Source organism: Ailuropoda melanoleuca, chromosome 8, assembly GCF_002007445.2.
Source record: "Ailuropoda melanoleuca isolate Jingjing chromosome 8, ASM200744v2, whole genome shotgun sequence".
NCBI classification, from domain to species: domain Eukaryota; kingdom Metazoa; phylum Chordata; class Mammalia; order Carnivora; family Ursidae; genus Ailuropoda; species Ailuropoda melanoleuca.
This window is the reverse complement of record NC_048225.1, coordinates 72,347,237-72,361,571: the sequence shown is the minus strand read 5'-3', so window position 1 is coordinate 72,361,571 and position 14,335 is coordinate 72,347,237. Positions and strand designations below refer to the sequence as shown.

At 49.6% G+C, this 14,335-nt stretch overlaps 1 protein-coding gene and 1 long non-coding RNA gene across 6 annotated transcripts in view; one reads left to right on the top strand and one right to left on the bottom strand.

Moving 5' to 3' along the window:
• LOC105241555 overlaps positions 1-5,643 on the top strand; it is a 6,308-nt gene extending 665 nt beyond the window's left edge. The window contains exons 2-3 of one of the 2 annotated variants that reach the window (XR_002144419.2): positions 3,124-3,229; positions 4,972-5,643. This is a non-coding gene — a long non-coding RNA (uncharacterized LOC105241555). Of the gene's footprint in view, positions 1-3,123; positions 3,230-4,964 lie in introns of both variants that reach the window. The other variant, XR_002144418.2, reaches the window with a different exon arrangement.
• Positions 5,644-7,189: 1,546 nt separating this feature from the next.
• Positions 7,190-14,335, bottom strand: part of RCSD1 (RCSD domain containing 1) — a 68,748-nt gene continuing 61,602 nt past the window's right edge. For all 4 annotated transcript variants that reach the window (XM_011235924.3, XM_034666682.1, XM_011235925.3 and 1 more), the window contains 2 exons: positions 12,474-13,154; positions 7,190-7,475 (listed from right to left, as the gene is read on the bottom strand). In XM_011235924.3, coding sequence (XP_011234226.2) covers positions 7,443-7,475; positions 12,474-13,154 — 714 coding nt within the window. In that variant the 3' untranslated portion in view covers positions 7,190-7,442. The remainder of the gene's footprint in view (positions 7,476-12,473; positions 13,155-14,335) is intronic.

Here is a 14,335-nt window from a genome sequence, read left to right as displayed (position 1 = left end):
CGCCCCGCCCGCGGCCGCGGCCGCGGCCCCGCCTCGGCCCGACTGCCCTAGGGCTGCGCAGGTCCTGGCTCTAGCTACGGCTTCCGGACCCCAAGCTTCCTTTCAGTCCGGGTCGGTGGAAGCTGTTGCTCTGTAGCTGTCAGACAGCCCTCCGAGGGTCCGGTGGTGTTTTGCCCCCTCACCTTTTGGGAGCTCCCCGCTTGCACCAGCCTCTCTGCTCTCCCCAGCCCCCTGCCCCCTGGGCCAGCGGGCACCTGGGGTGTCTCTCAGGGACGGAGGGTCAGGACTGGAGCTCACGCCCTTGACAGGAGGGTTGGGGGTGGATACAAGTGAAAACCCCCCAAATCAAAGAGCAAAAGCTAAAAAGCCAGATCTGGCCCCGTCGAGATCCCAGAGTCCCGCTGCTCCCTGGAGTAGGAGGACGTGGCTGAGGGGGGCAGCCTGTTTAAGCCCTCTATTTGCTTTGATTGCATGTAAAACTTTTAACGACACCCTCTCCTTGTCTGAGACCACCTTTCTTCCTCCTACTGAGCCAAGGTTTCAGAGCTAAATATTGCTTTGGACTCAGCCTTTTGTAGTTTGAGGAGAGGTTCGGGATGCGGTGGGTTCAGGGGTGGGCGTGGGGCAGGGGGAGCTCTCAGCAGAGTCCTGAGCAATCAGTCGGCTTTGCTCTCTCCTCGAGACCGTGGGCTCACTCTGCCCTACCTGGGCCGAAGCCCACGGCCTCCACTCCCTGTGGTGCCAGGAAACATGACAGGGCTGGAGTCCTCGCCTATCTCTGCCGGTGTCCACTCTCCAAGCTGTTGTTGAATTTCCCACGCCTGCTTTCTTATCCCTTAAGTTGTCAGTAATGACTTCATCCTGTTCCATCAAGACAACAGGGCCAGATATTCTTATTTTTCTGTAAGCCACATAAGTGGTGTCCAACATTTCATTGATGTAAATATCGCTTGACTGACCTAGCTGTGTGTATACTTTTTTCGTGTTTAAGGTAATTTCCTGAGGTTAACATACGGTCAAAGGAGATGCCCACTTTGACAACTTTTATGGCTGCTGATGCAATTCTGTGCCAATGAGCTTAGCTCGGCTGGTTAGCAAGCAAGATGGAAACTGGCCTGGAAGAAGAGGAACAGTGGTTCTTGGAAAACTTTGAAACCCACGCTTTAAAATTTTAATTTTATTAAAGAGATCTGGTGGCATCAATGCTTTTGAGAATGGTGGTAATGTTAAAAGTACAACTGAAGATAATTTTGACTTGGGGTCAGAGGCATGAGAGGAAGATGAAGAAATTAGAGTAGGTCCATTAGGAGATGATTAAAATAAATCTGGGATGATGTCAGGGTTGATGCCTTGAAACTATGAATGGCTTTAACAATCACTTTAGTTCCTATTTTATTTTATTTACTTTAAAGATTGTATTTGGAGAGACAGGCCACAAGCAGAGGGAAAGGCAGGCAGAGGGATAGGCAGGCTCCCCACTGAGCAAGGAGGAGCCCGATTGGGCGGGGGGGATGGATCCCAGAACCCTGGGATCCTGACCTGAGCTGAGCTGCTGACCAAGCCACCCAGGCGTCCCTGGTTCCTATTTTATAACTAATGTTCGCATGCTACTGAATTCAGACCCAGTCTAGACTTAAGTGGCATAGACTTTGTTAACCTGACATGGTTAGTCTTTGGAAGTGAGAATACAATTTAATCACACGGGTCGGCCATTCAGAGGACCCTTTGTGCTGACTTTGCACACAGGACTGGCCTCAGGACTGTGTGCGGAGCCTTATCTGCTGCTGGTGAGGTTAGACACTAACTCACTTTCAGGCCACCGCAGTTGTCATAACTGGCAGATTTGCTTCACCACCACAAGCCATGCCCTGATCCAAACAGAAACTTGAATCTGATAGAAAACGTGTGTCTTTTTCCAGACTCCAGTCCAATATCCTATAATAGCTTCAGCTACTTTTTACTAAAAACATTTCTATGTGGTTTCCCTTGGTGATTCTTTTTCTGAGGTCTATCTTGTGCCTTCCTCTGAATTTTGCAGCCCCTGAATCATCAGAAATGAATCTTTGGAGCTGCCTCAGCCCTTTATTTTTTCATTCAAAAGTTTTCACTTGATAGAAGTTTTGAGAGTGCCTGAAGTCCTAAGGTGATAGAAATCTAAGGCGGAAGAGTGTGAAAAGAACCACTTTCTACTAGAATACCATTTCCACCAGGGGATCTTATTGTCCCTCTGTTTTATGCAGACTTGGTCTTGTTCTGGATGTTATTGGCTGCATAGGAGCCAAAACATACACAAAAGTGTATATTTTTCATGATCAGAAGTGTGATTGTTTATGAAGACACGCTCATGATATTATGTTACAAAAAAGAAAGATGCACAATTAGACGTAGTGAGAGCTTCGTTTTGTAACAAGCAAGAATTAAAACAAAAATATCTTTTGCAGATTAAAAAACTGGAAAAAATCCATAAAATCTTAATACTAGCTATTTCTAGGTAGTGGAATTATAAATTTTTTTTACTTAATTATTTTTCTTTTGCCCCGCAAATTTTCTAAAATAAAGATGTATTGCTTTTATAATAAGAAAAAATAAGGACAATTAACATCTTTAAGTCACACTTTAAGAACTCTGGGTTTCTTTGTGCTTTGTAGAAGAAAAGAGACCCAGAATCAGAGGCAACACAAAGCAGGCCCTTTTGCTTTTTCAGCCCAGCTGCTTCCGGAGATTGTCAGTAAGGCTGTTACGGTCACTCCTGAGGGGCCGGGTGCACCTATGATGGGGAAGTGCCTGGCACCATCCAGCACCCATGGGTTCCTTAGACAGTCCGACAGTAGTGACTGGCATTGGAGCTCCTACTATTTTTTTTAGTACCAGCCATGTACAGTCATTCTAGAGTCCTGTTTTTGAATGCTGGTTAAAGTACAATGCAGTCCGCGCAGTCTTTTAAAAAAGAAGCAGTTGAGAAGTGTGATAACGGACATTACGGCTTTGCCTAAATTCAAGTAATTTTCTCAGATTTTTATGTAAAATGACACCATGAAGGGCCAGAGTCCTTACTTACAGGGTAGCCAGGGGGGACCCTTGCTCATTTTGACCCCTTCCTTCTGCATCCTGTTTTCCTCCTAGCATCTCCCTGGCAAGGCCAGGCCCAGCGTGTTACAGCTCCCATAGAGAAGCCCACAACTTTCCAGGATTAGCAGGAGCAAGAAGTCTTTATGCTTTGGTTTTTGAGGTAAGTGGATTTACCCTCGTGGCTCCCTTTTCACTGAGAAGCATAAAGCATACACATTGTCCTCCTTCTCCTCTGTGGAGTCTCAGGGAACCATGGGTTCCTGCCCCATTTGACCACAGTGGAGCCTCTCCGGAATTCCCACAGCTCCCCTGGGATTTGAGGGCAGAGCTGGAATAAAAGTCTTCTCAGCAACCATCGCCACTCTGGTCAGGACATCGCTGGGCTGAGTGGGAGCCTGGGCTGCCCCAAGCAAGACTGGGAAGTCAGAAAATTGGGTCTCCTGCCCCTAGACTTTTCTATACTTTGCTCTTCTTTTTTCCAACCCCTCTGGGAAGGATTTCAAGAACCAACTCGACCCACGGTGTAAAATACTACTTCCCCTAGGACAGGCCTTTTGATTGAAAAGAAGACTGAAGCCAGTGGAATCAGTCGTTAATTATGACATTTCAGGCCTCTGGTATCAGAGGAGGGAGGTGTTGGGCAGCGGTCGATATTGCAAATAATCTATTCCAGCCCCGAAATCATTCATTCATTACTTCAATCATTCATTCATTCATTCCTTAACTATTTTTTAAAAATATTTTATTTATTTATTTGAGAGAGAGCATGAGTGGGAAGCAGGGGGAGAAGCAAACTCCCTGCTGAACAGGGAATCCCTGATGTGGGGCTTGATCCCAGGACCCTGGGATCATGACCTGAGCTGAAGGCAGACGCTTAACCAACAAAGCCACCCAGGCGCCCCAGAACAACTATTTACTGAGTACCTATAATGCATGGGGCACTGTGCGTAATGAAGAACAGTACAGACGTCAACTATACCCTCATGGAGCCCCAGGTTAGCTCTGGAGCAGCCATATGTTATCACATGAAATCCTGAGACTGATACTCAGTGGCTTAATGAAAACGAATTCCATTTTAAGTAGTACTTGTATTTTGCTCGGTGCTCTCGGCATCTTCGGAAGCCACCTGGTCATACATCATATAGCAGCATTCTGTTCACACTATTTTTATGTAGTCCACAGAGCACAAAGTTGACGAGGACTCGTTGAGGGGTCAAAATTTAATGTTTTTATAAACAGTGGAATAGTAGTTTGGTGGTGGTGTTTTTGCCTACCCAGCATAATTTCCTTTGGTAAAGGCACCCCATTTGACACCCGTTGTTCCCATCCACAGTCCTTGCAGATTGCATGGGATTGGCTTACCCAGCCCTTAGCTCCAGAGCTCACACGACCCAGGCCTGGCCAGTCTGATCTCCACAGCAACTTGGTCGTAAAGACTGGTTTAGGGATGAACATGTGATCCACACAGGGTTTATAGAAAACCTTGGCAGGATTTTTTCCCAGTGTTATTGGAAAAGGATAAGCTCTTTCCATTGGGTTTGCAGGCTGTGAGGAGCCTGCTTGGGAATATGGCCAACACAAAGGAAAGCAAAGACCAAGAACAAAAACAGTTTTCTGATATTGCTTGCGTATCGTATGTAGGTCTATCCATGAATTTGAATTTATATTATTTGGTATATAGGGAGGGAGAGAGAAAAAGAGAGAGAGGGAGACTGATTCATAGATAGATAGTTTCCAGGTCTTCATCAGCCAGTTTGAGTTGAGTTTCTTTCATTAGCAACTGAAGGTCCTCATTCATTCAACTGTGTTAAACTGCGACACTCCCAAGAGTATCTAATCAAAAGAAGATGATGAACTGGTTGCCTGTCCACTAATTTATCCCTTTATTTTTTGAGTGTCTAGTTGACTGGCAAACTGAGCTTTGTCCGGGAGGAACTCGGTGAGGACAGTGGAGTTCTGAGGCCCCTGGGCTTCCTGTGGTCATCTGGCTACCTGGTTCCACATGCAGCTGAAACAGGGTAACAGGAAATTAAAGCCGGAAAACAGAGGTGAAGGAGGAATGACTCTGACTCCTCTCTTGAGCCTTGTCGCTGTGAAGAAATCAGTGTTTTCCTTCAAGTCTATTAGGGAAGGCTGAATGCAACCATGTCTTTCTGGCCCGGTGATGACTTTGTGCTAACCGAGACACAAATGGATTTCTTTGATCCCCAATTTTAAAATCCCAGAGTTGCAAATGCAACACATAACGTAGTCGCCGTTGCTTTGAGAAAGGGGGGGTGATCCACAGCAAGACTAGAGCAGAAGCCAGAACAGGTTGGGCCCTTCGTGAATTCCCTGCTAAGAGCCCCCATCCCTCACCACCACCCCTGGGAAGAGGGCCTCCGATTTCTCACAAGATAGATCCAGTAATGTGACTACCAGGGAACTGGGCGGATCAAAAGGTACTCGGACCCCATCATGCCTGCTCCTCTGGCATCACGTTCCTGCCATTCTGCATGGCTCCTTCCCCATCGGCTGCTGTAGGCTGTCCTGCCTTTAGACAAAGAGTAGTTCCATCTTCACATCTACATCTCATGCCTTCTGGTTCATTCCTTTTTCAAGTAAAGGATGGTGGCAGATGTCCCTTTTTTGGTCACACATGCTCACACTCATGCACACGTTCACTAAACTCGGGACCGGATGTGTGTGTGTATAAACCACCCAAAGACACATGTAACTAAAATCATGTATTGTTTAGGGGGGTACACATCTCTGTTGATAGACGGATGGATAGATAAATGGAGGATAGATAGAGATGGATGGATGGGTGGAGGGATGGATAGAGATAGATTATATAGACCTCAAAATAACTGAAACACACATATCTCCAAAATTCTGCTCAAACATGAAACTTATAATACCGGGCTCACTAAGTTACAAGTTTTAGAAGATGCATGTATTTAAAAAGTTTTGAAAAAATATATATCCCAAGTATGAACACCATCCCGGAGTTAGGGAAACTGTAATGGGATGAGAACGTTGAGGTACCAGCAGTGACATAAGGCCTTTTTTGTCTGGAAGACGATTTTCTGAAGTCAGGGTTGGAAGTGGCCTAACAGACCTCCAGAGAAACACCTGCCACATCAGCGCAATGAGACCGGAAATACTCAACTCTGGATAAGAACCAGCCCTAAAGATTAAACATTTATTAGGATTAACATCTTTGCATCAAGAGGGGAGAGGAAATTAGTTGAGGAATAGGTAGTCAGGTCCCTGTTCCTTGCAAAGCCCCTTGCACTTTCCATGCAGAACATTAAAGCCGGAGCTACTGACTGAGAACAGACTGGAAACCCAACCCACTCCTCCTGAGTCAGGAGAAAGCCTGGGCTTTGATTCAAGAGCAGCTTCCCAGGGAAGCTAGAAAGGACGTTTTGGTTATGTACCTTTCAAAACGCCACACCCAAGCAGCTCCACGCTCAAGGATCTGCTTCTGGAAGTGCAAATTTCATCCTCCCAGGATTACAGCAGACGGCAGGCATTGTTTAGGTATCCTTGCCCTGCTTTCAGGATAAGGAAAGGCAGCGTGCAGAGCCGTGACACCTTGCGTCGGCTTCTCCAGAGTTGCTCCCTGTCTTCACCTCCTCCTCCCCTGGGAAGAGGGTGGGCTGAGCCCGTCACCTCCCAGTGTACCACACACTGGAAAACTCCTAGACAGGAAAAGCTCCTATTGCTGGAACAGCTACATATTTTTAAATGTTGCAATAAGTATCTCTTCCAGGCCAGTGTTTTTAAAAATTGGTTGGCCTAGTTCAAATTTGGGCAAAGCCGAGAGGTTGTCTCAGGGTCTTGATACAATTTAAGGTCTTCTGTAACTTACGGGATTCATATTTTTGGCCACACCATTTTCTTTTGTTTCTAGCCACCTGAAATTAGTTTTTACTTACATCTGAGAATCATAAAAACTCCAGAACATTAAAAAGGCTATTGCTTTACACAAAACAAAATCTGAGAAGCTAAATCAGAATCCAGTTCCGAGGTCAGCTGCAGAGACAGGTGGGTGTGGACAGGATCCGGGCCCCACAGGTTGACCAGTATCCCTGGGAGCTGTCACCATAGTAAATTGTTTTAAATAAGTTTTGGGTTTTTTTTAAACCAAGTCCATCAAGTGACACAAACTCAAACTGATGAAAGGCTGCTGCCTTCTGACTGATCTTTGTCTGCGAGGGAGCGTTCGGCGTGGAGACAGGAAACAACGCAATCTATGTCTTTGGGCTGCCTCCAGACCCTCCACGGATTCTGCTTTGGCCATGGCTTCGTTTGCTGCTACTCTTGTGGCTGCTCCTTCGAAAGAGATGTCTCCAGCTGCCTCATCACTAACCACAATGAGCTCTTCTTCACATTTTAGTGTCCTGGACAGGGGTGTTATCCTGTGAACACAGGAGGAAAGGATGAGTTAGGAAGAGAATAGGGGAAGTCCTCGCACTCAGCAGATCTCCTTGCGGATGCCGGATCCAGCAAGAACGGTAACACTACCAGTAGTGATGGTAATAATAATGCTGTGCGCTTGACAGAGGTTTCTACAAGCATCAGCTCCTTTATTTCTCACAAAAGCAGTACGAGCTCGGTACTTCTGTTAGCTCTGTTCTGCAGGTGGGGCAATTAAGGCACAGAAAGGTCAAATGACTTCCCCTAGATCACACAGCCAGGAAGTAATGAGTCAGGATTTAAAACCAGGGACCAGAGCTTGAGCCCTCAACTGTTAGGTGACATTGCCTATTTCCTGATGCCTGGCTTCCCAAGCCCTCCCTGCCCTAGCCTCTTACCTATTAATTCATTCCCACTCAATTTCATCTGCCTATTATACTGCTCAAGAAGCTTTGGTGGCATAAAAGCGGAAAGAGAACACAAAGAATCAAAAATAGAAGGTGGGTCCTTTAGTAAAAGGACAGGAAAATAGCTATTTATTCAACATTCAACCAGGAGAATGACTTTTAGCTCCTTCCGGGCTGGGGCTGCCCCAGGCCTTGCCTCCATGAGTTCTCTGGCTGGGAAACGGAGACATTCACGAATGTGTCCACGTTATCAGGGGCAGGTGCTCTGGGCCATCTGAACGCACCCTGCTGAGTGTGAGGAAGGGCGTGAGTCACTGCGTGTTTCTCATCGGGGCAGTCGGGGAAGGCCTACGGAGCACAGAGATACAGTGGGACCATTTCCAGGCAGACTCGAGGGCGATCTCAGCTGGGGAGGGGCAGGCATTTCTGGTGGAGGAGGCGGCAGGACCGGTGGGAGGGTGTGTTGGCTCTTGTGGAATGGTGGGTGCCGGAGGCTGGCTGGAGGCATGGGCTGCATGATGCGGGAGAGGGAAAGGCTGGCAGGAAGTTCAGCATGGGGAGGAGGGTAAACTCGATTTTCTAGTAAGTGGTATCAAAGGGTTTGGGGTAGGAGAGTAGACACCGAGATGCCATTTTCAGGAAGATGAATTTGGTGTTAATGTATAGGGTGGGTCTGGAGACCAGGAATTCCACGAGGAGTGAGTCGTGATTGTAGAGATAAGGAAGGGGTCACGGCAGTGCAGACAGAAGAAGGGAAAGCCAAAGGCCCTCCCCGGAAAACCCCCTAAAGGTAGAAGAAATGTGAGCACCTCACTAGCAGAAATGGGTAAGAGTAACAAAGGAATGTGGGGTTTCAGTTGAACACAAGTGAAGAAACAGAGCAAGCAGGACGAGTTTGGTTTTGAGAATGAGGGACTGGTGGGCATCCAAGCGCAGAGGTCGGTTGGTATGTGGTTGGGACAGGGCCAGGCTGGTGCTAAGACGTCAGGAGTGGTCCAGTGCTGATGGCGAAGTGCATCCTTGGGAATCATTCACCAAACATGACGGCTGGAGCGTGGGAGTGGGGGCCAGAGGAGACGGCCAAGGTCAGAATGCAGCGGCTCTTCTCGAAGAGGCCAGGGAGGGAGGGAGGCTGGCAGGAGGCCCACCAGACAGAGGCTACGGGTTCACATGATTGATACGTGGGACCTCGTCAGAAGCCTTTCCCTGCTGTCTCTTGAAGAAGGGACCTCCCCATCCTTTGTGCTTCACACAGCGTTACAGGTCCTGGGCAGAATCACATTTCTTCTACTGCCTTGTCGTTACTTGTGTTTTTTATTCTTCTGTTTGTTTTATTTGTCACTATTTGTCATTTGTTTATGCCTCTGTCCCTTTTCCTCTTGGAAGCCTCAGTAAGTCCCAGAGTGCCAGGGACAGCTGGTGTTTGGTAAATGTTGAGTGCAGCTCAAAGTAGTTTCTCAGATCAATGTATTTTTATCAATCACAGAACAAGACAGGGATTGGATGGGGGGGCTGCGAAGCTGTCCACTTAGCGGCGTGTGCTGCCTCTACCAGACCCGCGGAAGGCCTGGGACAGGCATTGGGTATCCAGGGAAGCCCGGACCCAAGGGGCCCACTTCACAGTCGTGTCACCGGTGAATCCTTTTGCACCACTGCCTGAGGCATCTTGGTTCCAATCTTGACCTTGACCGAGCTGGACAAGGACTAGAGTGGATGGACGGGAGGCCACGCCCCTCCCAGATCGGATACATGTTGCAAATGTGCAGTGGTGCCGAGTGGTGTCACTGATTCTGATGACTTCAGCTGGCCTCCATCGTGTCAACGCTGAGTTCTGTGACCTTGGACAACTCATGTCCCCGTCTGGAGCCTCAGTTCCTTCCTCTCTAAAACCAGAAGTTGGGGCTAAGGGTGTCAAAATTTTGTGATGGAGAAGGAGAGGGAAAGCGTGGAGAGATGGTGGGGGAGCTACACTTTGCCTCCCTGGGTTTTTCATTTGGAAGAAGAGCACTGGTGAGGGTGTGGGCATCTTGCCTGCTCGCCAGGGCTCTGCCAGACTGGAAATGGCTCGAGAGGTTTCAGGAGAGCCTGTTCCAAAGCTTCTCCAGTTTCTAGCAGGAGACCTTCTCTACCTGAGACCTTCCAGAAGCTTTTCCACCGAGGTGACTCCATAACGCCTCAGGACTAGAAGATGCTGCCAGTGAGATGGTTAGTTCTCCTGGCAGGACAAGCACCCCCTAGCCTGAAACTACGGTGTAGCAGCCACTGGCAGGTGACTCCGTGGACTCCGTGGCTCCATCCTCAAAAAGAAGTGAGGATTTGAGGTATGTGTTTGCCTTCTGGACATCTGGTGAAGATCTCCAGGCTGATGGGATCACATCACTCATTTAGAATGGATGGTGTTGAAGAAATATGAAGCATCTTTGCCTAACGGCCCAACCAGAGGAGTCTCACCCATACCTCAAGAGACTTTGGGACTCTCACCCATACCTCAAGAGACTTTGGGACTCTCACATTCTTCTCCCCAGTCTAGTTTGAGTGGGAAGAATGTGAGGGCCCCTGGTGAGCCCCCCTCCCCCAAACACATCAACCCTTGTTATAACTCTCGTTGTACCATTAGAGATGATTTCCTTTGGGTCAAGCAATGGTCTCTCTGCTTTTAAAAATTCATTCACTCAACAAATCTATTTCTTAAGAACTACAGTGTTCCAGGTTCTGTGGTAGGTGCTGGGGATGCAGTGAGGGAAAAAGAGTAGAGAGATGATAAGAAAATAAATAAGAGCATGTCAAGGAGTGGTGTGCACCATGATGGCAGGGTAGAATAGTACAAGACAGTAGCCAAGGGGTCAAGACAGGCCCGGGGGCATCTGAACGATGGGTGAGAAGTGGCCATGTGAGGGTCAGGAGAAGTATCCCCAGCGGGGGACAGCAGGACAGATCTCTGAGCAGGGAGTGATCTTGGTATATTTGAAGAATAAAATAACCATTGGCGTGGCTAAAGCACAGTGAGCGGAAGGGTCAGGGACAACTGGGCAGCAGCCCCTCATTCCAGGCCTCGAGAAGGGTCTGGAATTTATTTTGAGTGCACCGGGAAGCTGTGGGACAGGAGGTGGGGAGGTACAGGGGGTTGCATACCCCGAAAAGATATGTCCAATCCTAAGCCCCAGTACTTGTGAATGTGACCTTATTTGGAACTGGGATCTTTGCAGGTGTAATTAAAGATTTCAAGAGGAGATGATTCTGGATTTAGGGTGGGTCCTACCTGCAATGACTGGTGTCCTCATGAGAGAAAGGAGGGGAGTTTTGAGACACACAGAGCCAGGGGAATACCATGTGAAGACAGGGGCCGTGTCTACAACTCAAGGAATGCCAAGGATTGCCCACAGGAGCTGGAAGAGGCAAGGAAGGATTCCAAGGGTTGCCAGCAGCCACCAGAAGTTAGGGGACAGGCATGGGACAGATTTTCCCTCAGAACCTCCAGAGAGAACTAACCCTGCCAACACCTTGATTTTGGAGTTCTGACCCCCAGAATTGTGAGAAAATCCATTTCTATGTTTTTAAGCCACCATGTCTGTGGTAATTTGTCATGGCGGCCCTAGGAAGCTAACGTAAGAGGTGAGTAACTTTAGCAATGAGTAGCGATCTGAACACACACACACACACACACACACACACACACACACACACACCTCTTTGGTTGCTATGCAGAAATGAAGTAGAGAGGTGAGAAATGAAGAACCAGGAAGGCAGATGAGAGGCTGATGGAGTAGGAAGCTAATGGCCACCTGAGTGAAGGGTGACTTTGTTGATGAGACTGTCAGGTTTGGGGGTGGAGGGTAGGACACTGAGCTCCTCTCAGCGAGGCTGATTCTGCTTCTGAACACAGGTAGGTGAGTTCAAGAGGGGCTTCCTGGGAATGGGGGGGTGCTGCTGAAGGGCCAGGGAGTGGGGGGTGGGCAGGGACTGAAGTACCCCCTCCTCTGTGCACTTGGTGTCCAACACAAAGCCTCCTCCTCACCTGGCCCCCCTCGAATGCCATCTTCACCCTGAAGCTTCTCCAACTTCTCCCACACGCTACACACACGCACACACACAGACACAGACACACACACACACACACACACACACAGACACACACACAGACACACACAGACACACACACACTTTCTCCCTCGCTTGTGCTTTGGGCTTCCCCCAGAGAACCCCCGCCCACGGCCACGCTCTGCTCCCTAAGGAGCTGCTGGTCTCCGTGCTAGCCTGAGCTGATGGCAAGGTGCACCCCCACTTCGTGTCTGAACCCCCAGCAGTGAGCCGAGCCCAGAGCTCTGCCCCCTGGACCTTCAGCGGCTGTGTGTGGGCCTCAGTCACCGAGCCGTGCCTGGTCTCCGTGTACCCCGAGCACCCCAAGAACTCCGAGGGGCCAGGAAGGCAGACAGAGCACAGGCCGTGCTTCCCCTTCTTGTGTCTCTGTCCCCTCACTGTCTAGGACAGCCTGTCCCAACCCAGGGCCTTGGTTTCTGCACACTCGAGCTGGCCTGTGAGGGAACATCAGCAGGCACGCTCCGGCCTCCTCAGGCGAACGTGCCGGCCACTTACCTCATCGCTGGGGTCGTGGCCTGGCTCCAGAACGGCCCCTTCCTCGTCCTTTTCCTCGCCTTTCCCCTGCTCCAGGATGTGGGGGCCCTCCACCCCTTCAGGGGGGCCTGCTGGGGCCTCCCCCACAGCTCCCTCCACCGGGCCCTTTATGTCTTGGCTCCTTTGTCTGGGCTCATCCTCTTCATTTCCTGCCCTCTCCTCCTTCACCTCCTCAGACTTCTCTGTCTGTTCTCTGGCTGCTTTTTCTTCTGTGGGGCTCCTGCCTCTGTTCGCTGCCTCTGGGTTGGAGGCTTGGGCTGGCTGGACAGCCTCCTCTGTGGCTGGAAGCCGGCTGGCCTCCTCTTCAGAGCCCCCCGCGGCCTTCTGGGGATGCTGGGCTTCCTCCACGGCCCTGCCCTTCTCTTCCTGCTTCTCCGTTCTGCTGGACGTCCTCCTCAGAGGAGGCTTCTCCTGGGACCCCAGCTGCCTCCCCACTTCCTCCCCCACCGGCCCCTCGCTGGGCGGAGGGGAACCCAGGGCCTTGCTCTTAGATGGGAACACCTCATCCCCATTCTCTTCCTTGGCACCATTCTCCTGGGATGACTCGGGGGCCCTGAAATCTCCCAGGTCCCCACAGTCCGACTGAGACCTTCGGAATCGCCTGGAGGGAGGGCGCCTTTTTATCGAGCCCTTCGTCCGCACCTGGAAGAATGCGTTAAGAGAGATTATTCACCACCTGTGAAAAAGGCCAAGGGGGGGACTGCATGTCTTTCCACGTCAGTCTAAAGCACTGCTTCGTCAGCCAGCCTCTAAGGGTCATTTGATTTTCCAGGAGAATGGACCCCTGTGTGCTATGGCTCCAGGGCTCTGAAGTCACAGGGTAACCTGAAGAAGCGAATGCTTCCCATCCACTAAAAATGATAACCTACCTATACTTTTATTGTCCTGTAAAACATTAATCAGTTTGGTGTCTAATTTAGCCACTTAATTCTAACATTTGTTTTTTCACTTGCCTATAAATAACCAGCTTTCCGAATGAGCTCTACCATATTACAGGTTTCCTCAAATTGACAAACTGAATAAAATCCATCTCTATTTTATAGAAGAGTCATGTTTTAACATTGAGGAAATTATACTTTGACAAAGATGAACCCAACAGACAAGAGGGTTAGGGGCCTGTAGATGGCCTGGCCTTGCTCGGGGACCTCGTGGGGACGGAACTGGACAGCCGGTGGCCAGCTTTGTCCTCTTCCCCCACTGCCCCCCAGCCCTCTGCAGAGCCGGCTAACCCGGGGAGGCTGCACAAGTAGGCTCCGTCGCTCTCCTGGGCTCAGGTCCACCAGGAGCAGCAGCCATGCCTTAGGGGCAGCCAGCAGAGCTGCCAGAAAATCATCTCCGTCTGGGAAGTGTGTGAATCTCAGGGTCACTCAGGCCTCATCTAGGCCCACTGGACTTTGCCAGAAGTGCAACGGAGATGTTTATTTGGATGCCCTACTGTGCTCAAGTAGTGTGTCCTTCAAAGTTTTATGTGTAGATGGAATCTTACTTCCTAAGCCTTACATCTTAGTTTTGTAAATCTCATTTTCCCACTGGCTTACATTTTGGTGTTTGTCAATCCTAGTTCCTTCTCAGAAATTTGGGAGTCAATACTTGGCTTATAAGGGCTTCCCAGGCTCTTTCCTGAGACCATGGTGTGGCCAGCCCTGCAGACTCTCAAGGCCTGGCCCTGCCCTCACAGTCAGCAGGGTTCAGGAATAATCTTGCCTACACCCTGCTGCTCTCAGAAGGCTGAAGCACTCCCTTCCACCCACCCCCCCACCCCGTTACAACCGGGCTGCACCACCTCCCTCCCGGCCCCGCCTCCCTCCCGGCCCCGCCTCCCT